The 26813-nt window shown below is 40.8% G+C and overlaps 1 protein-coding gene across 5 annotated transcripts in view; it reads left to right on the top strand.

The window, feature by feature from the left end:
* DGKG (diacylglycerol kinase gamma) overlaps positions 1-26813 on the top strand; it is a 203708-nt gene that overhangs the window by 14582 nt on the left and 162313 nt on the right. For 4 of the 5 annotated variants that reach the window (XR_008553826.1, XM_037525245.2, XM_054700424.1 and 1 more), the window contains exon 2: positions 17921-18226. Coding sequence is in view for 4 of the 5 variants with exons in the window: in XM_037525245.2 (XP_037381142.1) it covers positions 18160-18226 (67 nt within the window). In the remaining variant the exon portion in view is untranslated. Of the gene's footprint in view, positions 1-17920; positions 18227-22342; positions 22603-26813 lie in introns of those variants that run through there. The other variant, XM_054700423.1, reaches the window with a different exon arrangement.

The raw sequence follows: 26813 nt of genomic DNA, 5'->3' as shown, positions 1-26813 counted from the left end.
GGTACTCTCTATTTAGGGTCATGAATTCTCATCATAAACCGGTTTTGGATCCAAAGCCTTGTTGCCATGTAGACATGGCAGCCCATGAGTACACTTTCTAGTACTCTTTGTAACCATGTACACACATCACAAGGCACCTCCCTTCTTAGCTTCATTTTTATTTTGCCAGCAGTTACATGCTTTAGATAGATTCACTATTTCAGCTCTTTGAGCCTCCCTGCCTCCTCCACCCTAGGCAAATGCATGCCCCCATGTTCATGACAGGCAAGTCTTTCATTACTAGAGATGAACTTACCCTTTCAGTGTATGGTAAACCATTGCCCAGAAAGCTAAAGCCAGTATTAACACTATTTGCTTCCTTTTAATCACAGAATCCCAACTGTCAGCAGAAGAAAAGGATGGTAACACCTTCTTGCCCACTGTCTTGCCCAAAACTAGTGGGATATGAGCTCAAATTAGATGATAAAGGACCTTGAATGCCTGGACAAGGAATTGAACACAAACTGATAGTCAATTGCTGGTTCTTAAGAAAGAAAATAATGGGAACTAGAGGGTTTTGTAGAGGAAAATGCTCATAGCAGATGGAAATGGAGTGAGCAATTATGAAGACTAGGGATAGAAACTAGGAGCAATTCAGAGGCTGCTACCCAGAAATTGAAGGTACTGTCACAGGGAATAGCAGATAAAAGGATAGAGATGAGAGATAATACAAAACAAAACTAAGTGTGTTTCTGATTTGGTTTTGAAATTTTGGAGGTGGAAGGAGGTTAAAGGTAAATAATACCAATGCATCCAGCTTGCTGATTGTGAGGAATGACATTTCCATTGAAAAAGTGAGGAAAATCTGTCATAGCTAGTTTTGGAAGTGAGGTGGGAGGAGTAGATCTATTTATATATTTGAAAGTTATGCCCAGTAACTGATTGGAGGACTGAATACATGCACGTGATTCCATCAGCAACAGGATGTCTTTCTAACCAAATTAAACTCATCTTATGATTTCATGCTCTGATCAAAACAATGTCAGTCAATCAAATCAAATGATTTTTTCTTTCTTCTTGAGTGGGGGCTGATTTCTGTTGGCTATTTTTGTCTAGTTCAAAATGATTCATCCAGGGAAGCCAGTCCCTCCAATTGAATTATAATTTATTAAATGCATTCAGTCAGATGACTAACTCTGAGCTCATATCTCAAGCCCTCCAATGTCCTAATCTAGTTTATGCATCACCCACTCTGTCCCTGGAAGCAGATGTTGCCACAAAGTTCCCATGCCATAGTTTTCTACATATACATTAATTACTTCTAGAGGTAAAGATGAAATCTTATAAGATTCCATTTTCCACAGCTGGTTCTATAAAGCATCATCTTTCCCTTCTATCTTCTTCCTTAAACTGAGGTCTTAGATTTTTCATCCCTAAATTCATTTTAAACCCCCTTTTTCATTATATGAGAGCCCTCAAAGTGTCAGCGAATCTTGGCACATTTACCTGTATCTGATGAAGAAAAATGATTAACATCATCAAGCCCTCTTTGCCTGGCACTGTACAAGGAACTCTGTATTCATTATGTCTAATCCTAATCTACAACATGATCCTGTTATTTTTACTTACCAGCTAAGGAAATTTGGGCCCAGAGCGATTAACTAATGATAAGTAGTGTGCTCAAACCACAAATTTAGGATATATCATGGATGAGATATAGGTCCAGGTTTGTTGCACTCCATCCAGGATTATACTATTTTATATCAGATTGAGATGTCCAGAAACAAGATGCTGTTAGCCTATTGTTCTACACTTTAGAAACCAGCAATACAAAGAAGCAGCGGAGAAGCACTTTATACCTCATAAGCCCCAGTGTACAGTCTTCTGACTTCTCAGTCACGCCCAAACCACACAAACCTGGAGGGAATTGGGTTCAGGAGTTTGGAAGATTTGGAGGAAGTAAAAGCACAGTCTGAAGTAGTTTGAAATGGAGAATCTATTAGTTCTCATTTTTATTGAAATTGAAAATACAATAAATAATCCCATAGCATGAAGAAACTCTTTTAAATTAGACCCAAGTTAGCAGTCTTGAAGTTTTTTTTTTATTTCAGCAGTTCTTCCCTTCAATAAAAGCATGTCAAGTACACCTAACACACGTAAGTCTTTTCTCCTTTTGCCCTTACTTTTTGGCCAGCCATCTGAGTGTCATTGCCACCTGGGCTCTCTCAACTCTGAGCTCCACAGCCCTTAGTGAACATAGTCCAGTGCCACAGCCTTGTGGAAGCTCCAAAGTCTCCCCAGTGGGCTCTCCATTTGCTGAGGTCTAAGATCAGTCATAATCCATCCCTGCATCCCATTGCTCCTAAAAGAGCACTTAGCACATACCACAAAGCAGATAAATGTACAAGATAATGGCCTCTTGAACATCAGTATTTTCACCAAACTTTACAGAAAAAAAAATTAAAATAAACAGAAGATGGAATTTGAAGGAATTTAGAAAACCTAAATAAGGGACCAGGAAAAAGACTAATTGATACAAAGTAAAATCAAAATCAACAAGCAACTATAAACCAAAGACACACTGGTGGGGGAGAGGCGAGGAGAGGAATGACTAGGGTCAAAATAAGGGGGGGTGCAATTGTGTGGGGAATATAACCAAAATGAAAATGCATACCTTGTGCAAAAATGAAAAATGATGTAAGAATTATATAAAATAAAATATTTTTTAAAAAAAGAAAAAAAAAAGAGAAAGTTCACCATGATGTACAAAACATCCTGGTGCAGGAGAACTTCAGGTGCAGGTATAGTTCACAAATACTGAAATTCACATTCACATTATAAAGCTCATAACGTACCAAAAACATAGAACTCCTATTTTCATTCTGTAAACCCACATAAAATGCTCATGTTCGTCTGTAGTACAGATTTATGTTCAACAGTAGCTGCTTGGGTATCCACCTCAAGCCACTGCTCTGTAAGGCTTACTCTCCAACCAATACAGATAAACTTAGAAAGGTTTGATTTGGATTGTGCCAGAAAAAAATCAGAAGCAGACCAAGATGGTGAAATTAAGGAATTTTTAAATTATGTAAATAATAGACTCCCTTTTCAAAAAGAATTCAAACACTACAGGTAATGGAACTTTAAAGTCTAATTGCTATGTATTCCTTGGAGATAACAATTATGATAGTTTGTGTGCATCCTTTGCATTTACATACATATATTTGTAACATTAAAATATTACACATTTTGAGTTTTAAAAAAGATACCATTTACATGTATAAGTTTTAATCACAATAACTGCATAAGAGAGATTGCATCGTTCTCATTTTACAAATGAGAAACTAGGGCTCAGATAGACAAGATTTTATTTTAAAATGTTCCCAAAGTCACAAAGCTAGTAAGTATCAAAACTGAACAGAGCCTCCCTATCCATGAATAAGATATTTCTCCACTAATTCAGATTTGCCTTTATGTCCTTGATTACTTTTTTTTACAGACTTTGCCATAAAATCTGGAATAAATTTTGCATATTTCTTGTTAGACTTATCCCAGGGTACCTTTAATTTTTTCATTAAAATATTGAAAGAGAATTTTTTATTGTGCTATATTTCCTAATTGGTTATTGCTCGTGAAAGGAAGAAATTCATTTTTTAATACTGATTTTGTTGAAATTCCTTAATAGTTTATTAAGAGGTTTTTTTAAGGTTTTATTTAAAAATTGTGAGTTTCCTTTTTGCTGTTTTCAAATGTACACCTCTAATTCATGCTTCTAAGCGTTGCTCAGACCTCTAATAGATTGGTAAATGGTAGAAGTCATAACACACATGTTGTCTTGTCCTTTATTTTAATAGTAAAGTTTCTAACATTTGCCATTTAATATGAAGCTTACTGTGGAGTTTTGATAGGTAGTCATTATGAAAAAGGATGTTCCGTAAAACTTGGGTGTTGAATTTCATAAAAATTTTTTCTGAAAATATTGAGATGATCATATGAATTTACTTTTTATTCTATTAATATAGTGAATTACATTGAAACATTTTGTGATGTTAACCCATCCTTCCTTTCTTAGAATAAACTGTATATTGTTCTCTCAACACTATACTGAATTGTGCTATTTTATGGTGGATTTTGCTTAATTTAGTAAGGAAATTGGACTATAATTTGTTTTTATTCATGCTCTCCTTATTCGGGTTTTGTAACCGGGTTATGCTGGCCTCTTAAAACTAAATTGTAAGTTAGCATCTTTTTCTATCTTCTGGAACAACTTATGTAAGGGGAAAATTATCTGTTCCTTGATGATTCTTAGAACTTGCCCTTAATACTGTCTGTACCAGGAGGGTGAAGCAAGCAGACTTTCGAATATTGATTCGGTTTCATCTATTATTTGTCTAGCCAAGTTTTTCATTTGAGTTCTTCCTCTACCTCCTCCCTCTCCTTTTCTTATTCTCCCTCTCTCTTTCTGTCTTTCTCTAAGAATTGTCTGGGTGTTGTTTTTTTTTTTCAACAACGAAAAAAGATTTTAGTTTGATTTACTAATTGTGAATTGTGTGGTTTTGTTTTGAATGTTAGTTCATTACTTTTTGCCTTAATTCCCATACTGATGGAGATCAGAATTCCTGGGAAGCAGATTCTGAGATGGAGATAAAAGTGCAGGAGTGTTGACTGTGCTTAGAGGGTGGTTTTAATTGGATCACCATTTGTGGAAGGGATGGGACAGAGCAGCATTTGGCACAGGGAGATGTTAGACTGTGATGGCCTTAATGACTTGTTCCAAGTTGGAGTGAGGGGGTCAGGCCTTTATATTCCTCCCCTTTGTATAATTCAGTAATTGGACATGGATTGACATGACACTGGATTAGGCAGCTCCTTTCAACTAAGGCAGTTCCTGAGAAGGGCTCATAGCTTGAACTCTCTGCCAGCAATTGGGGAAATAAATCCTTCTTCCCAAAAAGGGATATGGTTGGCACAGTTCAGCACCTATAACAAATACTTGTAGTTTAATATTTTAACTACTTTTCAGTTGTTGATGTTTAATTTGTATGAGACAATTCACCATGGACTCAAGGCTTTTTTTATTGTTATTTTATAATGGAGCTTTAGTGACTTCAGAGAATTTAATTAGATGCATGTACCAAAACGTAACTGACAATCCCAAATTGCAAAAGACTTAAGTTATTTAGAATTTTTTACTATTATAAACAATACTGCCACAAGTATCCTTGGGATTGAAATTTCATAAAATTAGTAATAGTTGTAGAGCTAGTGTTATTGTTGTCCATAGTTACTTAGCTTAAACTATAGAATTAACACTACGTTGAAAGGTACATTTTGAGGCTTTTGATATTTCATGCTATTTTGGCTAATTTATTCCACACCAGAGTGTTGAAGTGTTTCTGTTTCTTTGATTTCTTACTATAAGGATATTATTTATTTTTTAATAGTAATTTGAAAAGTTGTCAATAGTATCTTACTATTTTTTATCCAATGAAGTATGATTTTAATGAGTATAAAAACAAAGGACATTTTCCAGCCCAAAGTGATTGTACCAGATACTATGTGGCAATTGCAAACAGTTGGCATCTTACATCTCTAGAAGGAAAGCAGAGTCACTGTTAGAAAGAGCCTTAAATCTTACTCTTGGCAAATGAGGAAATTAAGTCTAGGGAGTAGAATAGACTTGCTTATAGTCATCTAGTTACTAAATAACAGAACCAAGATTAGACCCATGGGCTTCAGACTTCACCACTGTACCTTCTCCAGTTTTCTTAGGAAATTAATGTGTCTTTCTTCCCAGTTTCCAAAAACTCCAAGTGATGGTGTTTGAAACTGCGTTTCATGAGCCCCTTGCGAAATATTTTAGACTTTGTGCTTTATTCATTTCAGAATATTTATGGATTATTATAAATGTATTTCTATTTTCTTGGTGGTGACTTTATACCAAGTACTGCCAAGTGATATTAATGTGCCAGTGATCTTCGGATCCCATGGCAGAATGACGAAGAGCAGCCTCCAGAGTCAGATCATCTGGCTTTGAATCCTGGATCCCTTAGTTAGTAGCCACATGACCTAGGACAAGTTACTCAACCCTCTGTGTTTTTGTTTCCTCATCTTTAAAATGGACATAATACTTGTATCTACCTCATTGCGTTGTTATGAGGAATTGACCAGGTGATTCAGGACTGTCTGGCATATTGTGAAAGTTAATTATTATCAATGAAGTGCTTTTTAAACTGGAACCTAGACACCTCTGGAGTGGAGGTGGCCATCCAGGAGCGTAATATATGGAGACAGAATGAGTTGTAAGCATCCATGGGTGCTGTTGTCCTTGGTGTTGAATCATTATTTGGTAAATTCTCCATTACTACATTTTTGGTTCTATGGAGTTGGTAGAGGAAGAGGCACCTGACTACCTAGCACCTTCTAGAAACTAAATCTTAATCCTAGAATGAGCCAGAAAATCAACCTTCAGGCAGTTTACTATCTAAAGATAGTATTTATAACCTTCTTAGGTCTGGAATGCAGCAAAGATGCTGGGGGAGGTATAGGCTTTGCATTCAGGCGGACATGGGTTTGAATGATAGTTGAGTCACCTGCAAGGAGCTTGACCCTAGGTATGGTTACATACTCATACTTACCTTGAAAGATTTTATTGAAGATTGTGTTAATATCTAACAGGTAGTAGATTCTTGAAAAAATAGTAAACTATTGTTTATTTTGCTATGGGACACCGGAAGGTGGGGAGGGAAAGAAAGGAGAATTAGAAGATCAGAGATTGGCAGAGAAAGGATGGGAGGGAGAAGACGTGAGGTGGAGAGCTCTCATGGCCAGCTCACCACAAGTCCTTCCTCATCCATGGAAACATTTCAAGATGAATATGGTTTCACACACTGTTGCAAACTTGAATGTTGTCTCTTTGGTGAAGTGTCATCATGACTTTGTTGAAACACATACACAAACACACAGCACACCACTATCACCACAGTATTCTCTTTTATAATATTCTCTTTTTCTAAACTTGCCTGAGCTCCATCTCCATGCTTTGCAGGTTTTCTTTCCTGACAGTTCCGTTTCTAATATAGCAATGAGCTACAGGGGAAATAGAGCTGTCACTCTCTCACTCTCTCAGGTTTATTTTGTTTGTTTTGATCCTTCACGTTATGGTAGGAAACTCTTATTATCTGTTCTGTGCCTCCACTTGATTATATATTTGGCACAAAATGTCTCACCAGGGGAATGAAAAGTGGATCCAAATTGTAAAAAAAGGAAGGTATTATAAACCATGTAATTCTGCAGGGATTATATATCATATTTTTACGAGCTAGGTAGGATGAGAAGTAGGATACAATCATGGGGCCCTAACTGCCTTGTAATATTTTTACTACTCAGGAAAGTGGAACTGACTTGAGAAATCCCGAATCTGTCTGCTTCAGGCCCCTTAGGAGAAAACATAGCTCCAGGGAGTCTCTTCTTAGTCCTGCCTCTAAAACTAGTGTAAAGCAGTGATTACAAAATACCAGTATGCATCAGAAGCTCCGGGGATCTTTAAACACAATGACTGGGCCACTGTTAATTTTTTTGGTCTGGAGTAGGTTTCAAGAATTTGCTTTTCTAACATGTTTCCAGGCTGTGCCAGTATTGCTGATGTGAGGACCACACTTCAAGAATTTTTGATAAGAAGTTTTACTTGCTATGACTCCCATAAACATTATATAAATAATTCTTATAACAACCCTGTGAAACATGTAGTACTATCATTATTATTCTCTTTTAGACCTGAACAACAACTTGTGTAATATCACATCATTGTAAGTGGTAGAAACAAGATTTGAATTTTGGTCTCACTAATTTCAAAGCTAGATTTGTGTTTGGTACTTTGGGCAAAAGACCCCCTGACAGTGGATATGATTTGGGAAAGACATTTTCCCTGGGGAGTAATTCCACAAAGGAAGTCATTTTCACGCACGAATCCTCCCTCATCAGCCAGTTGGCTCTGGGGTTCGGAATCAGACGTAGCTGTTGTTACTTCAGTTCCACTTCTTAGCATATCTACTGTAGTGCCCCTAGAAGCAAGTTCCCAGGTTTCCAGAACAAGCAGAGGTGGCCTTACGGCAAAGCAAGGATATTAAGAGCTTTCCTGTTTTACCTCCAGGCTTCCTACACATTTTGCATTCTATTCCATTCTGTGTACTCATTCAATATAATGTAAACATGTTTTTCCTCAAATAATATTGGCTTTCCAGGAGCATGTCCGGTTTTTAATTTACCTTCTGATTTGAAGATGAGGGTTTGGGTCCCCATAGTTGGCTTATTGGTGATTTTGGCACTTGGGTCTGGCACCTAGGTACACAATACTTCTTCAATACTTATATGCTGAAAGGAAAAAACCTGGACTTTGGAACTAAACAGACTTGGGTTTAAATGCCAGTCTGTTTCTTACTGGTGGTGATTGTGGGAGAGACACTCTGGGCCTGTTTTTAGATAAAATACCTTCCTTACAGGGTTTGGTGACTGTTACAGATGAAGTGAGTAAAGATGTGCTGTAGCCTATAAAATAGAGGTGGCTGCTAGTGCTTGTTATTATAATGCTTTGTTGAATAAGCAAATCAATAAATGAATGAATAACCCTCACTCAGCTATGAAACCCCTAGGCTCTCAATACTCCCCAGCCTGGTACTGCCTACAACAGCCCCTCAAGGTGCAAGTCTCATCTTCTCCTGGGATCATGCCTGCCTCTACTGGGCCCCACCCCCCAACACACACACTCAGGCAGCTGTGTTCAGCATGACATTTTCACACCTCCCCCAAGGAGGGATTCTCATGCTCACTCCGAGCCCATTGATGGGATGCAAAGTTCTCTCTGCTTTCTTAGAAGTAGCACACAGTCCAAGACTTTTATTTTTATGTTTGTAGAAAGACTATATGCTGGTAATTTACTAAATGAGTTATTGGAGATTACTCATATTTTCTGTTCATAAATTCAAATTAACACCTTACTAAGTCACCCCAAGGACCATAATTTGGTTATCTGTCAAATCAGGCTGCCTCTAAATGCTCAGCAACTACTGCTCCTTCTTCAGCCAGATCATTAGAATACTGTGACCAGGGGGAAAGTGATTGCAATGTCAGACTCTTTTGAGTTAGTTGTGGTGTTCAGCTACTGCTATTTTGCTTTTTAATTAGAAATTATAGTCATTTAACTTCATCATTATCATATTAGTTTGGAGAGAATGTTTGGTTAACCTAATAGCATACAGTAATACATATTTGCATCAAAAATACTTTTAACTTAAAATTTTCCAATTTGTAGATACTAAGACATGAACAAGTGATAGTTCAAGCATGAATCATGTGTTTATTGCTACTAAATAGATACAAGTGTTACCTGAACCCAAAAGTTGCTCATATAGTTCTGGTTTTTTAAGACTGCACAACTAGCTACCTCAAAACATAGTGGCTCAGCAATCATTTTATTATATATGAGTCTGTGTACCAGGAGTCCAGGTGGGGCTCAGACAAAATAGCTTATCCACTTGATGTCTCCTAAGGCTGTGAAACCCAAAATATATACTTGTTTTCCATGTCTGGCATCACAGCTAGAATGGCATCATAGACTGAGTGCTGGCTGGAATGGCTTGATTGGGATCTCACAGAGCGATTTTAGTTCTCATCTTCAACTGAGCTGTTCAGTCTTTCTCTGTGTAATGTCAAGCCTCCCTCTGTCCGTGTGGTCTCTTTGTCAACTCTCCAGCACAGGGTAATTCTATGCTCCCAAGAACACAAAAGTGGAAGCTGCCAGGGAATCTTTGGGCTTGGGGCTGGTGCAGCAGCACTTCTATTGTATTCTCTTGATAAAGGCAGTCACAGGGATGGTCCAGATTCAAGAAAAAGGAACTAAAAAGAACATGAATATCAGGAGACATGGTTTGGGGAGGACCACCAATGTAACAGACTCCCACAATTGTGATAGTTCATTGATGAGTTCAGGCAATTTAAGTAACTGAGTCCTATTATCAGGTTAATCATAATAGAGTGACTATTATAAATTTATAGATTATAGTTTATACATTTATAGGTTATTTTAATATTAAAACATGTGCACCAATTCATATGTTTTTATGACAAAATAAGTGACTCATAAATTATTAACAATTTGCCACCAACTGTGTCATTTGCTCCCCTCCAATTCCTTATTATCAACCAGTTCTCTTTCTACTGGGAAATCCAAAGAAATGTGGTAGGATCTTTTGCATCATGAAAATGGTCTCTTGTCAAAAAACGGTTAAGAACCATTTCTTCAGGAGTCAGTTAACCTTTAGAAATCTTGTAGTAGGGCCTCCTGGTGGCGCAAGGGTTAAGATGCAGCCTGTGACGCTACCCCAGCCTCTGCAGCATGAGTTCAATCCCCGGCCAGGGAGATACCCACATGGACAGTAGACCTCTCTTGACTTGCCCGTGGCTCCCCTCAGCAGTGTATTTCAGTTAGTCCACCTGTTCTGTTCCTCTACTCTGTCTCTGATGAATCCTCTCACTCACCCACCCCCCCCACACCTCTGGCTTATATGCATAAATAAATACATCTTAAAAAAAAAAGGAAAAAAAATCTTGTAGTAGCCAGAGCTATGAAGTGGGCAGGATGCTGTTTCCACCCTGAAGGAGCTCAGAGTCTCACGGGAAAAAGTTGGCAAGTTCACTGCAGTGTGTTCAGTGCTGTAATGGAGAAATGTCCAAGTGCTATTGGAGAGCAGGGAAGATGTGCCAAGCCCAATCTGGGCAATTCAAGGGTGCCTCTTAGAGTAAGTGATACTTGAGCTGAGCTCCGAAGGCTGCATGAGTGACAGAGGTAAAGAGGGATTGGCAAGTGCAGAAACCCAGAGATGGTGCAGGTATTAAGATATGACTTGTCTTAATTCTGGGAAGAGAGAGCGGTTACATTTTGGTTTTTACTCATTCTTTCCTTGTAAAAATATATTCATTATGGATTTGTTATAACTCATAGGAGGCATATAAATAAGCTCCCCCAATCTGATACCATATTCATGAATTAATGTTTTTATGAGAGCAAAAGGAGATGAGTCGGTGTTTGTTCCTAGATAATTGGCTGTTGCTGATTCATTCGAATGAATAGCGAGACCTTGGTACAATTCAATACCCATTGAATTTGCCATCTTCTTTCTGACTTGTGATTTCCATGCTGACATCTGTACAGAACAAGTAGAGTTTTATCCAGTATATGAAATTGCAGGGCTAGAAAATGCATTTGAAACCAATATTCCCATGCCCTCTTTTTATAGACCAAGGCCCGGGGAGCTGTAGCCAGTGCTCAGAGGGGCATGTCTACACTGGCATCAAATGCTCTTCTCCCATCCTAGTCTGACAATATCCAATCTGAGTTTTATTTAGAAAATCCTGCCACATTTTTCTCTCAAGAAAGATGTTCCGGGCGGTGATAAGAAGATTGTTCATACTGTTGGATCCTTCCCATTGGGAGCAGGTGGGCAGGAATGCTGAAAGGGAATTACTGAGCGGTACTAAATGGAGCAAGCACTCTCCAGGGCTAGTTGTCACTTCTATCAAAGGGCAGAAGACCAGAGGGTCCCCATGTGGGAGGGCAGTTAACAGTGACCATCAGGCAGCATTTCAAGACCATACCATTCTTTTAAAAAAAAATTATTTTTATGTTCTCCATACAATTGCAACCCCCTTATTTTGACCCCATCCCTCCTTTTCCTGCCCTTCCCTCCATAGTGTGTCTCTGGTTCATAGTTGTTTGCTGATTTTGATTTTTTCTTTCTTATAGCTATTCTTTTTCCTGGTTCCTTATTTAGGTTTTCTAGATTCCTGCTATAGTGACACCATCCGGCATTTTTCTTTTTCTTTCTAAGACCATACCTTTCTTGATGGAAATAAAGAATGGTGTTGCTCCTTCCACTAGGAAGCCAAACACTGAGCTACAACAGGACAACAATGATAATACTGAACTTTTGTAACATATACATCTTTACCTTGCTGCCCTTTCTTGGAGGCGGGGGCCATCAACTCAATCAGGAAGCTTTCTCCACCCTTACCCCGGATCCCATTTTTGCTTCAGGTACATTAGCTGGTCCCATAGTTCCCTGTACATATCTGTTTGGGTGTCTGAATCCCACATACGACAGCTGCCACAATAGAGAAATGTAAAGTTCTATGGGAACACATTTGGGAGAACAACTAAGTTTGTTCAAAGAGTCAAAAAAAAAAAAAAAAAAAACTACAGAAAATAATTCATCTTTTAAGCTGGAACAAGACATTGAGTTGTGGTTAGTTATGGGAAGGCAGGAATAAAGGACACTCTAGGTAAATTAAATGCATGGTATGTTCATGTCAGTCCAGTAATTAAAGTTTATGAGATCCTACTGTGTGCAGGCAATTTTCTAGATGCTGGGTGTGGTCTATCAAGTCACTTTAGCTGGCACGTGGAACATGGGGCAGTAGGTAATTGGGGTGAGGATGGGAGGTGAGCTGTACAAAGGAGTTTCTGGAATTGGCAAAAGAATCTTCTGCAACTGGAAAAAGACTATATTTTATTCTGGAGAGGCCCTTAAAAGGTTTAATTAGGTGAGTATTGGAGTAAAATTTGGTTCTAAATGAGGAAGGTCTTATGAACAGATATGGAGGGATATATTCTTAAGTAAAAAAAAAATGTACAAATGATGATACATAATGAACTACTTTTTATATAAGAAAGAAAGAAAAATTAAACACTGGAAAAACAAATTAGAAACTCTAAGAGATGAGTGGGAATTAGATGGAAGAGACGGTGGGAATAGAGTGAAAGCAATGGGGGGAGCAAGGCTGCTCCAAATGTACCCTTGGAACTTCCTTTAGAAAAATCAATGAGGGGCCTCGCCGGTGGCGCAGGGGCTTGAGCGCAGTGCTATGAAGCTGTCTGCAGCCCGTTCCATCCCTGGCCAGTCAGGGAGATACCCACATGGTGTGGCAGACCTCTCCTGTCTCGCCTGCTGCTCCCCTCAGCAGTGTTTTTGTTCCATTTGCCTGTTCTGCTCCCCACTCTGTCTCTGGTGGGTCCTCTAAGCCCCCACATCTCTGGCCTGTACTCCTGTTCTTGTATGCATAAACAAATCTTTTTAAAAAATCAGTGGGAATGGAAAAAAATTAAAAACCCTAACGTGAAATGCAAACAGACACAAACAGGAAAGAACTAATCTAAATCACTTTTGAACACAGTATTTTGAAGCTATGTTGTTGGGTTGAAAACAAAAGAACCATAAACAAATCTTGGAACTCACAGAAATATGACTAGCAATTCTGAAACAACTTTCTGCATATTTTAGGATTGGGCAAATAAGTATTTTATAGATAATGGAAATAAAGCTTGTTGAAGGAGTTTTAAAATGTGGAACAAGGGCCTCCCCGGTGGCGCAGCAGTTGAGCGCTGGGTTGCGAAGCTGCCCGCGGCCTCTGCGGTGCCGGTTCGATCCCCGGCTGCTCCCCGGCCACTGGAGGAGGGTCCCACATGGCGCGCAGACCTCTCCTGCCGCCCGCTGCTCCCCTCAGCAGTGTACTTCGGTCCTTCTGCCTGCTCTGCTCCCCGCTCTGGCTCTGGTGAATTCTCTCACCCTCCCGCGCTTCTGACTGTACCCAGTGCTTGTACAAACAAACAAATAAATAAATAAATAAAGCATGCCTCTATTAAAAAAAAAAAAAAAAAATAAAATGTGGAACAAGAAGAAGTCTACAATTTACACTACAATGATGGACTACAATTGGAGGCAGGATTATGAACTTGGAGTTTTTAACATGGAGGGATGGATAGATGATACATAATAGGTAGGTAGGTAGGTAGGTAGGTAGGTAGGTAGGTAGGTAGGTAGGTAGATAAATAGATAGATAGAGTTGAGATGTGTGTATATGCATATATTTCCTTATTTTGTTCCTGATAGAACTTAGAAACAGGGGCCTCCCTGGTGGTGTAAGGTGTTAAGACATAACCTATGAAGCTATCTGCAGCCACTGCAGCACGAGTTCGATCCCTGGCCAGGGAGCTACCCACATGGAATAGGAGACCTCTCCTGACTCGCCCACTGCTCCCCTCAGCAGTGTATTTTAGTCAATCTGCCTGTTCTGTTCCCCATTCTGTCTCTGGTGAATCCTCTCACCCTCCACACCTCTGGCCCGTACCCCAGTACTTGTGTGCATAAATAAATAAATCTTTTAAAAAATTTTTAAAAAAGAACTTAGAAATAATGACACCCCGACACCTAAGTAGCAATTAGCACACTTAGTCTATCCCTATACCTAGTTTCAGACACCACTGTCCACTAAAGGAATCAGGGCACTTTGGAAAAATGATTGATTGCAGAACTAACACTGACTGCGTAAGTTTATAACATTCTGAAGTACCAGAAAAGAAAGATGTGCCCCCAAAATGATGGGGATATTCTTTAGAACAAGGAACCACCTTGAATGAGCTTTCACTGGCCAAATCTGGGACAATTTGAGAATCAAAGCAAATGATAATAGTAAAAAACAAAAATGTATGAATATAAATAAATTTATAGCATAAATATTTAATATGAAGTTATATTTATTTATATACTTTCATATATATTTGCAATATTTCTTTGTGTAATATTTATAGTATAAATAAACTGATATAAATAAAGGATAAGGGAAAATTCTTTCTTACAGTAAAATCCCAAATAATACCTACAGAAGGAATCCCAAATAATAAATATAGGAGTCAGAAATTAATAAATAATTAATTGAAAATTAATTAGTAATTAATTGAATAATTAATCCAGGCAGAAATCATCAGTGGGTGTTAAAACTAGTGGATAAAATTTTGATGAGTAATCATAAAATTACAACAGCCTGAGACAGGTTAAGATCAAGTGCAGAAGCTCATGGCACAACATAGAGTTTTCACCCAACTGATTGTCAGCTAATTGTTTAAGCCATGCTGCTTTGTGTTGTATTTGTAAAAAGAGGATATTTTCTGAGTGCCCCTGTGTGATAGGGATTTTGCTTGGTAGGGTCTTATAGGGATTGGGTTTGTGTTTTGCATATATTAAGTTAGTCTAAACACTAACAGATTCTTTTGTTAGTATCTCCATTTTTGAAATAAAAAAAAAACAAGTCTCAAGAAAAGTATGTCTAACATTAATTATCTAATAAGATGCAGAACCAGAATCTGACTCCCCTGCCATATCATTTCAAGCCCGCCCAGCAGTGTTCTATCATGTCTGAGTTTTCAAGAGCTCTTGCTTTGAAAAGTATATAGACTGGATAAGACCAGAGAGGCATTCTTAAAATTCTCGGTGGTTCATTCTTACTCCTCACTATAGTTACTGAACACCTGGCATCATTTTCTTCATCTAAAAATAGGGAAGACAATTCTTGATTTACATGGTTGTTTTACAACTATGAAATTACACAATATACATAAAGCATATAGCGCAGTGTGTCATAAGTGTCCGTTAAAGGGTATCAGCAACAGTTGTAACACTAGTTGTAATAATGAATTCCCTGATAGAAAATGTTTCTAAAGGTCACCCTCGCTTTTGAACTGAATTGATAATCAGAGGCCAGATCATAAAGAGCTTTGTGAATCGTGAAAAGAAGATTACAGCTCATTCTACAGGCAATAGAAACCACTGAAGAATTTTTTATTACTAGGAGAGATGTGATCTGGTTGGCAATTTAGAGAGCAGACCTAGGGAAGGAGAAGCAAGCCCCAAGCAGGATACCAACAGGAGGCAGGGGTCAGAGACCTGGAAGTGGTGATGAGGTTCCAGTGATTGAACTTGCTGGTGTGGTGGAGGGGAGGGACGCAGTGGTGATTGGTGCGTGGACGGGCAGGAGAAGAAAGAGAGGAACTCAGACTGAGCCTCAGGTCTCTGGCCTGGGTGTTGACTCCTCTCACACAGCTAGACTGGAACACACGGGATGGACAGGTTGGGGTGTAGGAGGGTGCTAATACAGGGGTCATGTTAGACAGGTGAATTTTCAGATGAGGACTGCAAAGAGTGCGGGGCTGGAACAGCAGGCCTGGGTGTTGTTGAAGCTGAGGAAGTGGATGAGATTCCTCAGGGAAAGAGTCTTGAAAGAGGAGAGGGCTGAGTATAGCATTTTGAGATCACTGGTATTTAACAATGGCAGAAGCAGAAGCGGAAGGAGACAGAGGAGGAACACTCAGAAGGTAAGATAGTTTCAAGGCAGATGTTTTCTGCCATGACAAAGGCTTCAGAAGAGCAAATGAAGCAAGGAAGGCCAGAAAGGTGCCTGCTGGGTTGGACTATTAGACCACCAGTGTGTGCCTTGGCCAGAGCAGTACAAAGAGCAGGTCCGGTTGGTTAATATATTAAATATTGAAGTACCATTGGTTTACATCTTTGTGAGTATTTTGGAAATATAGGGCTTCCCCCTTCAGGTGTACTGACCACAGTGCGCCCACCACCAAAGCACCATAGTCCTCCACCACAGCCCTCTGTACTTTCTCCCCACCCTGTTCTCGTCTCTCCCCCAGCCCACTCCCCTCTGAATGCCTCCGTTCTATAGTCAACTTTTAAGGCTTGGTTTAAAATTTTGCCTTTGTCCACCTTTTGTTTGGCTTCTCTCTATTCCACATATAAATGACACCATCCGGCATTTATCTTTCTCCTTCTGGCTTATTTCACTTAGCAGAATCCAAGAAGTGAGTTTTGGTTTTTTTGTTTTAAATAAAGAAACCGAAACTTGGATGCTCCCAGGGATGTAAACACCCCACTCTCTTGCCACGCATTCCACCTATTGTTGGAAAGCTCTGGTGGGTGGAAGGTCTTCCTTACAAGGCCAGAATCCCTCCAGCACTTTCCCTCAGCTCTAGTTCAGCGCTCTCGGTCCACACCAACTAAGTCTACACACGCCTCCAGAAAACTGTCCAAATTGGCCTCTTTCCTGGGCAGTTTCCTCCAGTCCCTTCATCATTTCTCTTCCCTGGATTTGCCTTGAAGCTTGTCTCCACTCTGGATCCTGTTTCATTGAAACCAGCTTTGTTTTGGTAATATCAGAGGTTGTGTTTCGCTTGGTCTTTATTTCTTCTCCTAGTAGTTTTGTGCCCTCCCAACATTATTTTAAACTTTACACTAGAATAATAAATAAATTTCATATTAGCATCAGTATACATATGTATGTAATAACTGAAAAGAGATACCCTCTTATATTCAGCTCCATTTCATTTCACTCCAGTCTACCCTGTTCCATTTCATGCTTTTAACTGCTGGTCCTGGTACACAACATTTATTTCACAACCCACTAAACTTGCTCAAAGGAAAAGATGCTAAGTCTGTGTGTCTAAATCTATCCCTTTCCCTCCCTCACACACCTCCACACTGGGCCTTTCTCTCTATCACTCTTTCATGGTTCTGGAAGGAAAGAGAACAGCTTCAGTCTCCAGGATGTTAGCAGACTTGGGATATTTGAATTTCCAGAGTGACTCATCAGAGGAAGGTAAACAGATCTGATGATGGAATTCAAAATCAGTGAAGGAAAAGATGGCTTACCTTTCTGGTCACTCACATGGCTACCTTCACTCAGGAGACACCCAACAACAGCCTGCGGCATTTTCATGACTTGGGGATGTCCTTAGGGGGCCATAAGGCCTCCTCTCATGTGAGACACTTAAAATTTCTCAGAGTTTAAGAATATGGTCGCCTATTCACACAGGCCTCTTATCCCCACTTGAGACAGACAGGTGTCTGGGGTTATCCTGGTCTCTTCTCTCTGCTCTCATCACACTCCACTGAAGGGAGACCTGCACCTTGAAAACCTCCAACTCCTTTAGATCTCTCAGCAAAGAACATTTGGGGATTTTTTAAATATATATATACACATTAGATGACATGTATTAGATGAAATACATTAGATGACTCTCATTCATGATGTCTTTTCTACTACTCAGGGAGGCAAGGATTTCCAAATTTGCCTTGGCTGCACTTAGAAGGATGGGACGTGCCTGAGGTCTTCTCTCACCAGCTGGAAGGTGGCCACTACTGCTGTAGACACTTGAGTCCTCCAGAAGTCTCCTGAAGGGCCTGTCCATGGTGTGTCTGCAATGAGCCAGACACTGAACTGGGCCTCAGATTCACCCTGGTGAACACAATTCGGTCCCTGCCCCACGTATTCACACCCAGCAGGAAGATGAGTGAAGAACGGTGGGTGACCCTCACTGCAGAAGAATTCGACCAACTCCAGAAATATTCTGAATGTGAGTAAATGAGATGACCCATCTGGGCTGGGATTTCCGCTTTTTTGGGAGAGAACATTTCTGGAAAGCAGAACAGTAGCATTGCAAAGCCACAGACAATGAGTCTGACAACCTTTACTTGTTTATCCTTATAAACACAGGAGCAATGCCTTTAAACCAAAAACCAAAATTATCTTCCTGCCCTATAAATGATACATACTCACCATAAAATTTTGGAACACACAGGGGAGGAAATAAAAGTAGGTCAAAACTCACAGCTGAACTGTACGCCTTTTGGAACATGCCCTTCCTGTGGTTGAGTTTGTGAAGACATGCTTTTTTTATATCCTGTATTTTCCACCTCACATAATATCATAAATATTTTCTCAGGTCATTAAAACCTCTTTATGGCATAATTTTTGAAGAGCTGCTGGCTACATGGTTACACGTTACTCAATCATTTGCTTTAATGGACTCTTGTGTTTGGATTCAATGCCTTCGTCCAGGGATAATAGCATTCTGATGCATGTGTCTTTCTTGACTTGGTTCTGGAAAGGTCTGGGTTTCAGCAAAGGGGATGTCTTGGTATCTCATTAGCTGCACACAGGAATAATTTCAATGCATCAAGACACAGTGGTAGCGAGCTCCACATTCGCACACAAACATACAACTTCTCAACACCCCACCATCACCACTGCAACCAGGCCCCTCCTCTCCTGATAGGTGACCAGAATCTGCCTTGGCTGTGGTGGAATATCAACTGCACTGTATACACACATGCTGACCGTCATGATTGTGCAGTGGCACCGACTTTCTCCAGAGCTCTGTTTTGTAGTGCTCCCAGCCGTACTGCTGCCCCTGCCCCACCCCTTTGTTCTAATTGCCTCTCCTTTTGTGTTAATTGAACTGGTGCTTTAGTAAATTACTGGAGTTATGAATGTTGACCTACCTTTCGAAAGTTCTCTGGCAGGCTACCCTCCTACTATGGGGCAGGCAGCACTGGTATGGGAAGTAGGGGATCCATCTGATGCACCAACTCTGACTGTGGGATATGACAGCCTTTAACACCCAGAAAGTCAGTGTTCTCTACTGCAAAATAAGGAGATTGGATTAGATAATCTCTCTCCTTTGGACCTACCAGGCCTAAGACCTATGATTCCATGTGCTCCCCAAGGTCAACAGGAATCCCATAGAACTGCTACTGATCAGCATCCCTTCTGGTTTCCTCGAGCCTGTGGCTGCTTATCTGACCTCAGTTGCTTTAGAGAAACTGTAATGTATTGACAAAGAGCAAGGAATCACCCTCTAGGGTAAATGCCACTTAATTCAGCCTGCTCTGCAGGTCAGCCAAGTACCAGGCCCTGTCAGGGATAAAAAAGAAGCACAAAGAAAAGGCTTGCCCTTGAGGAATCAGAATCTTGTTAGGGAGTCAGAAATGTGCTTAGGACACAAGCAGAGAACAGGTTTAAGGCAGTGGCCAAACACCTCTGGCAGAGTTGGCTAAACTGAGCTCTTAAATGAAAAGGGAATTTAAGGCTGTGGTAATTGATACAGAGGCTACTGGGACAAAGTACCACAATCTGGGTGGCCTAGAACAACAGAAGGTCTCACAGTTCTGAAGGCTAGAAGCCCAAAATCAAGGCATCAGCAGAGCTGATTTCTCCTGAGGGCTGGGAGGTGAAGACCTGTTCAGGCCTCTCTCTGTGGCTGTAGATGGCTGTCTTCTCCTTGTGTGCACGACTCTGTGTCCACATTTCCCTTTTCACATGGATGCAGTTGGATTGGATTGCACCCACCTTACTTGAGTATGACCTCATCTTAGTTAATACATCTGTAAAGATCTAACTTCCAAATAAAGAAGGTCATGTTTCCAGGTACTGAGGATAAGGACTTCAACATCAGAGTTTGAGGGATGAATTAACACATAACATTCCTTCTGTGGAGAAAGGACATTTAATTTGTGAGTAACTGATGGTGGGCATGTGGGAGTGGCAGCAATGGAAGTGAAGGGAGAGGGGCCTATCAGAAGAAGAGGATGGTGAGGAAAAATTCCGGGCTAGATGGAGAAGAGCAGAAGGACAGGGAGGAGGACATAGGAGGGGTGGGCATAGCAAGAGGCCATGGTTTCAGCATATCAAGATGTGGGTTTAAGACCTAGGTGGCAAAATTCAGAGCCTTGAATCTGGTGTCCAGGTACAGAGTGGCCTAGATGAGGGAGGTGCCAGATCAGAGAGACCTGGCAGCATCCTTAGATGTGATCTAGTCTGAACTGAGGAACAGGAGTAGGATGGTGAATGTGGAAATGAACAAATGCTAATTTGTGGAAATTTGTAGTGGAAGTGTCATCAAAACATATAGAACAAAAGACATCCAGCAAAGATACCTCGCAGACTGAAAATCTGTGGGAAATGACATCATTAGGATGCAGGGCGAGTGGGGATGCAGGGCAACTTGAAAGTGTTGATTGTGAAATGGTGATGACATGTCCACTTATGCCTTCCCAGTCTCCAGGGAGTCATGAATGAGTAAGACACAATCCCTGCCCTCCAAGAGCTCACAGCAGGCAAAGAGAGAAGAACCAGAAAGGCAAAGAGAGGAAGGAAAGAGTCCCATGTGGAGAGAGCCAGAAAAGGAGGGACCCAAAGGTGGCAAAGCAGAAGTCTCCTACTCCAGTGAAAAGAAACTAGAGTATTGAATAGGAAGAGGCTCCTTTGTGGTTTGGGTCTTTTTTTAACCAGCGATTTCCGCTTACTCTGACCCGTTCTCATTTTGCCTGAGTCCCAGGACTGAGCAAGGTGCTCTGACACCATTGTTCTCACAGGAGAGGAAAAAGAGGTTCAATTCTTGGAAAAGGATTACTTCTCAGAGGAAACCCTGATCACTTTTACCAATTTTAGACACTTTCTGGTATTCAGTCATATCCGTTGCCATGGAGACTGCTCTTCCATCACCACATAAACAGGCGCTTTGCAGTAGTGGAATAACTGAAGTGTACAGCCTGAGAATTGAGAACTTTCTCCAGCGGGGTTACTAAGTAGGGAAGGCCAAGTATTTCAAAGTAGGAGATTCTTGGAGAGTTCTGTTTAGACACCATAAAACCCGCACCTTCTCTGTGCCATTCTCTTGGGGATGAGCTATGTTAAAACTGCCCTTAAAGACATATTTACCTCCTTTATATGTGCACACACAAATATATGCACACATACATGTATAGTTTAATGAGAATCGATAATGTAAAAGCACTTGTTAAAAAAGATAATGTGATAGTAAGAATTTTTTTGTTATAAAATAAAAATTACAAAAAAACTAAAAAGCAGAAAGATGAGATTTAAAGCCACCATTGGTCTTATCTCCCAGAGATAATTTGTATATTAATACAAATAATTAAACTCTACATATACATCTGTATAAACAGACACACACACACACACACACACAAATATATATAAAGAACTAACTTGCTCTGCTATTCTGCATGCTGTTTGCTTCACCTAACAATATATTTTAGCTATTTTTTGGATCAAAATGAATTCAAAACTCAACAGGACAAAGCAAACATTTTGTTTTTTCCCAAGATTTTCCTGAGATTCTGGGGGGCAGTGATCTGGACAGGGCCCAGCAGGATCACTAGTCCCTGCTCACAGTGCTTGGTGCTCGGAGTGGGATGCCTGGCCCATTCACTCACAAGCCAGCACCTCAGTGTGGCTGGTGAGGTCCGTTGCTCCAGCCACTCTCTCATCTCCAGAACCTATCCATATGGCCTCTCTGTCCAGCAGCGTCTACCCTTCCTACATGCAGTTCAGGCTCCACATGTACAAAAGGAGCAGCTGCCAAGTCTTTAAACACACAGCCTCAGAGGTTCTAGACCAGAACTCCCTTCACATTCCATCAATCAGAGCTGTCACAGGCCTAACCCAGGTTCTATGAGGTGGCAGAATAGACTCCACGTATCATGGGGAGTGGCTCACTCTGGAGGGAAGGAGGGAATACACAGAAGACACCTGTCCTTGGAGATTACCTAGCACACAATTTATCATGAGGTGTGCCCTTAGCATTCAGTGCTGTTCAGAAACATTACTATTAGTGGTTGCAGAGATTTATTTTTAAAGACATGTACATTATTTGATTTAACCAGATCTCTGATTGTGATCTTAGGATAGATATCCTTATAGGCTCTGGTGTCTAGTAAGCAAACTAATAGCCACATTCTGTCCTACCCTGTTCACACCTCTCTCAGGAAGTTAATTTCTGAGCACCACTGTTTGCAATGAAAATGGACAAACCAGATCTTATTTGAGAAAGGCAGCTGCCATGGTTAGGGACTCACAGCCTGGTTATGAAAAAAATGACTGAAAATATCATGCATATTTCCTGGAGAAGGGATGAATCTGGGAGAGGTAAGGGAGAACTAGATATATTAAATTAGCTACAGTGCTATTGTGAAGAGGAGGTGTTAGATTAATCTTGAGTTGCTACCGGAAGTAGCCCTGGGACTAGGGAAGATATCTTCTGAAGAAAGACTTTAAGTTTAAAGTAAGGAACACTTGATTCCTAAAGACCAAACTTGCCCAACATTGAACAAAATGGACTTAAGAGTAACCGAGTTTCCTTTCCCTAGGACTGTTTATGCAGAGTTGATGGAGACACCATGAAGGAGATTAGAGTATCAGATGTCCAGCTGATTAAATGACCTTCATTAGACCTTCCAGGCCTTGGTTTCTATGTTTAAACAGGTTTCTTTTCAATCTCAGAGGAATGAGCATTGGGGATGTGTCCTACTGACCTTCCCCCTGACAGTTTCAGAGATATAATTGACTTACTGTCATTCTAGTCTTGATGTTGGGGGGGGAGGGGGGGAGGAAGGTTTTTTTTTTTTTTTTCCTAGTGTTTTTCCATAATTTATTAATGATAGGAACTATATGCTTATTCAGAAAGGGAAAAAATTAGCTTTGACTTTTAATTCTCAAAGAAATTAAACCAACCATTTCCTACATTAGCCAATGGATATTTGATTTTGTACTGTTTAAAGCTGGGAGAGATGTTAATCATCATCAAATCCAATCCTGACCATTTTACAAATGAGAATCTGAGTCCAGAAGAGCTTAGTGACTTGTCCAAGGTCACAGAGAAGGTCAATGGCAGAATAACAATTAGAACAGAAGTTCTTGATTCCAGTTCAAATTCAATTTGTTTCAATATAGTTCCAACAAATTAAACTAAAAGTATCCATTGGAACACAACCTTCAACCATGTGTGCACCCAAACTGAGGGATTGGGGAGTGCCCAGCAGCGGGTGGGGAATTACGCAGGGGGTGGGGAATTATGATGTAATAGAGAAAAAAAATGAAGTATTTTTAAGGAGAATGAATCAGTAAACTGTGCTAATAGAAAATATATTTCATTAGAATCAGGTCAAGGCTATATTTCTGACTTTAAGGTGTAGGTAATTTAAAGTTCAACATTCAAACCTGTCAGTGTTAACACAGGAGTCAGAAAACATGTTAAATGCTGACTTGTAGAAGAGTGTTAGGTTTTAAGCAAGCTTTGTTGAAACCTTGTGATTTATATTGGTCAGTAGAGTGAGACTCAACTAAATAAATGTTCATCGGGTCCTAGCAGCAGAAAAGATTAAGTCTGGTTGCTCCCATCTTAAGAGGGATAACCACAGCTATTTCTCACCCACGTCTCCTTCAGCACAGCTGGCATTCTTTTCATTAGAAAAAAACTGGGATTCTGCCCACAAGCAGTTACAGCATCTATGGATAAAGACTTGTGTAGAACAATGACTCCCAAACTTGAATGTGCATGTGAATCTCCCGGAGAGCTTGTTAAAATGCAGATTCTGAATCAGCAGATCTGGGTAGTTCTGAGATTGTTCTTTTAACAAGCTCTCAGAGGGGGCTGATGCTGCTGGTTCTTATCCCTAACTGTTGCACACCAATGTTGTGAGTGGCAATGGGCTACATGCTGTAGATAATGAACAAGATAGGAATTGTAATGGGAGGATGTCGATGCTTATGAAACCGGGCATCTTACATGAGCTTCCTACATTCTGCTCCGGGGCCTGACTCCTGGCTGAAAATGTAGGCATTTTGGTGAAGTGTTCCTGGGCCTTAATTCTCTGTTCTGATATCAACCTCTGCCTTTCCAGCACCCTTGGAAATCCCACTCTTGCTTTTAGGCATCTCACTGTGTTTTGATTGCTTGGGGTGCTTATAAAACTTATTCATACATCCCAGTCTTCATCAGAAGGAGAAACAACTAGATTTTTCCCCTCAATGTGCCAACTTCCCCTTCCCTTTCTCACTCTCTGTCTCTTCCTCCCTGGATTGTGAGTCATTTATGGTCTTCCCAGTCTGTGGATTATCTTCCTCCAGCCTCAGCATCATGTTTTTTTCTGTGTTGTGACAGACAGCCACAGATAAATAATAATGTTGCTTAAGGCCTGTTTATTAAAACTGAGGTCCATGCCTTTTTTTAAATTTTATTCTATATATTTTTACATCACTTTTTGTTTTTGCACAATGTATGCATTTTCATCTTGGTTATGTTCCCCATACAATTCCCACCCCCCTTATTTTGACCCTAATCCCTCCTCCTCTCCCCACCGCCCTGTAGTGTGTCTCTTGTTTATAGTTGCTTGTTGATTTTGATTTTTACTTTATTATAATTCGTCTTTTTCCTGGACCCTTATTTAGGTTTTCTAAATTCCTGCTATGAGTGAGACCATCCGGTATTTTTCTTTTCTTTCTGTCTTATTTTGCTGAGCATGATCCCTTCCAGCTCTATCCATGTTGCTGCAAAATGGCATAAGTTTATCTTTTTTGATTGCTGAGTAATTGTAGGGTAAGGTAAAAGTATCAGGCTTTTCTGCCCTCCCACCATTAGGATAGATGAGGGAACCCTGTGGTCCTGAATGCATGCCTGATGACGGGCACCTGGAGTGGGGACACCTGGGCTGAGAGACTGAGTTTATAAGGGCAGCATCACGGGGACACCAGCAGAAGCCAAGAATGAACGGAAGCCGAGAGAAGAAGAGAAGCAGAGAGAACGCCAGAGAGCCCAGATAGAGTGAGGATTTGCTGGGGGCTGGGAGGACTGCCAGCCTCCCGGCCCCCCAGCACCCCTGCCTGCCATATGCCTGGTAAATCTAAATAAAAGACCTGCAAAAGCCACAGAGGTCTCCAGGACTCTCCTCCTTTACCCCGTCTGCGTGGGATCTTAGAAAACCTGCACTGTGCCCTGTTCCTGTCCCTACAGTAATATTCCACCGTATATATGGACCACATCGTCTTGATCCAGTCATCTATTTTTGGGAATTTGGGTTGTTTCCATAGCTTAGCTACTGTGAATAGTGCTGCTGTAAACATAGGGGTGCAGGTGCCCTTTTGAATTAATGATTCTGTGTCCTTTGGGTAAATACCTAGCTATGGAATTGCTGGATCATATGGAAGCTCCATCTTTAGCAGGTTGAGGAATCTAAATAAAAAAAAATGTCATACAGAATGACTATGCATAATGATTATTATTCACTCTTTTTTATATTGTAATAAAGTCTAAAAGGAAATAGTGACATAGAGTTGGCAAATATTCTTATTCTTAAGAAATAAAACAGCAAACATGAAAAAAATCAAAACAAAAAAAACTGAGGTCCATGGACTTGAATAATTGTTGTTACCTGGGATCTCATTTGAAATGCAGAATCTCAAGTCCTGCCCAGACATAATAAATCAGAATTTTCATTTTAACTGGATCCCCAGGTAATTCATATGCATGTTAGTTTTGAGATGCTGTAGGGTAAGTAAAGTATCAGGCTTTTCTGCCCTCCTGCCATTAGGATTGATGATGGATCCTTGCGGTCCTGAATGCATGCCTGATGGCGGGCACCTGGAGTAGGGTGTGGGCCTAGGTAGATGGGATTCACCTGGGCTAAGACGGCGCTTTTAAGGACAGAGTCACGGGGACGCCAGTAGAGAGCAGAACCACAAGAGAAGCAGAGCGAGCACCGGAGAGCCCAGACGGTGTGAAGGCTTGCCGGGGGCTTGCCAGCCTCCCGGACCCCCAGAATCCCCACTTGCCGTGTACCTGGTCAATCCCAATAAAAGCCTGCAAAAGTCACTGAGGGCTCCAGGATTCCTCCGTCACCCGTCTGCTGGAATCCTAGAAAACCTGCACTGTGCCCATTCCTGCCATTACAATTGGCGTAAGTCTGCAACATAATCCGAAACAGTTGGGTATGGAGTCCTCCGAGGATCTCTGGAGCGACTGAGGAGTAGCAGATCGAGAGCCTGTGACAACGCTGGAGGCATCATGGAGGCATAGGAGGTAGCCAAGGTCCGGGTGCTGCAGGACGAGACCTTGCCTGGAGGAGACAGCCTGAGAGAACCAGCCAATGACCCCCAAAGCAGCAGAATCACCGGGGAAGAAAGGGCCACAGTTCAGAGCTCGCCAGTGCTGATGCAGGGATAGGCCAACAGACTTGGACTAATGGACTTGGACTGACAATCCCGCCAGAAGGCAGAGGAACCTTGTCAGGTTGTTATGTTTTGGGGACCCTGGGGGTGGATGGTATTGTTTGTACACCCCAGGAGATGGGAATCTGGGGGTG

This window comes from Talpa occidentalis, unplaced genomic scaffold (genome assembly GCF_014898055.3).
Source record: "Talpa occidentalis isolate TD23 unplaced genomic scaffold, MPIMG_talOcc4v2.1 talOcc4.4, whole genome shotgun sequence".
Classification (NCBI taxonomy): domain Eukaryota; kingdom Metazoa; phylum Chordata; class Mammalia; order Eulipotyphla; family Talpidae; genus Talpa; species Talpa occidentalis.
This window is presented reverse-complemented; position numbering and strand designations above follow the sequence as displayed.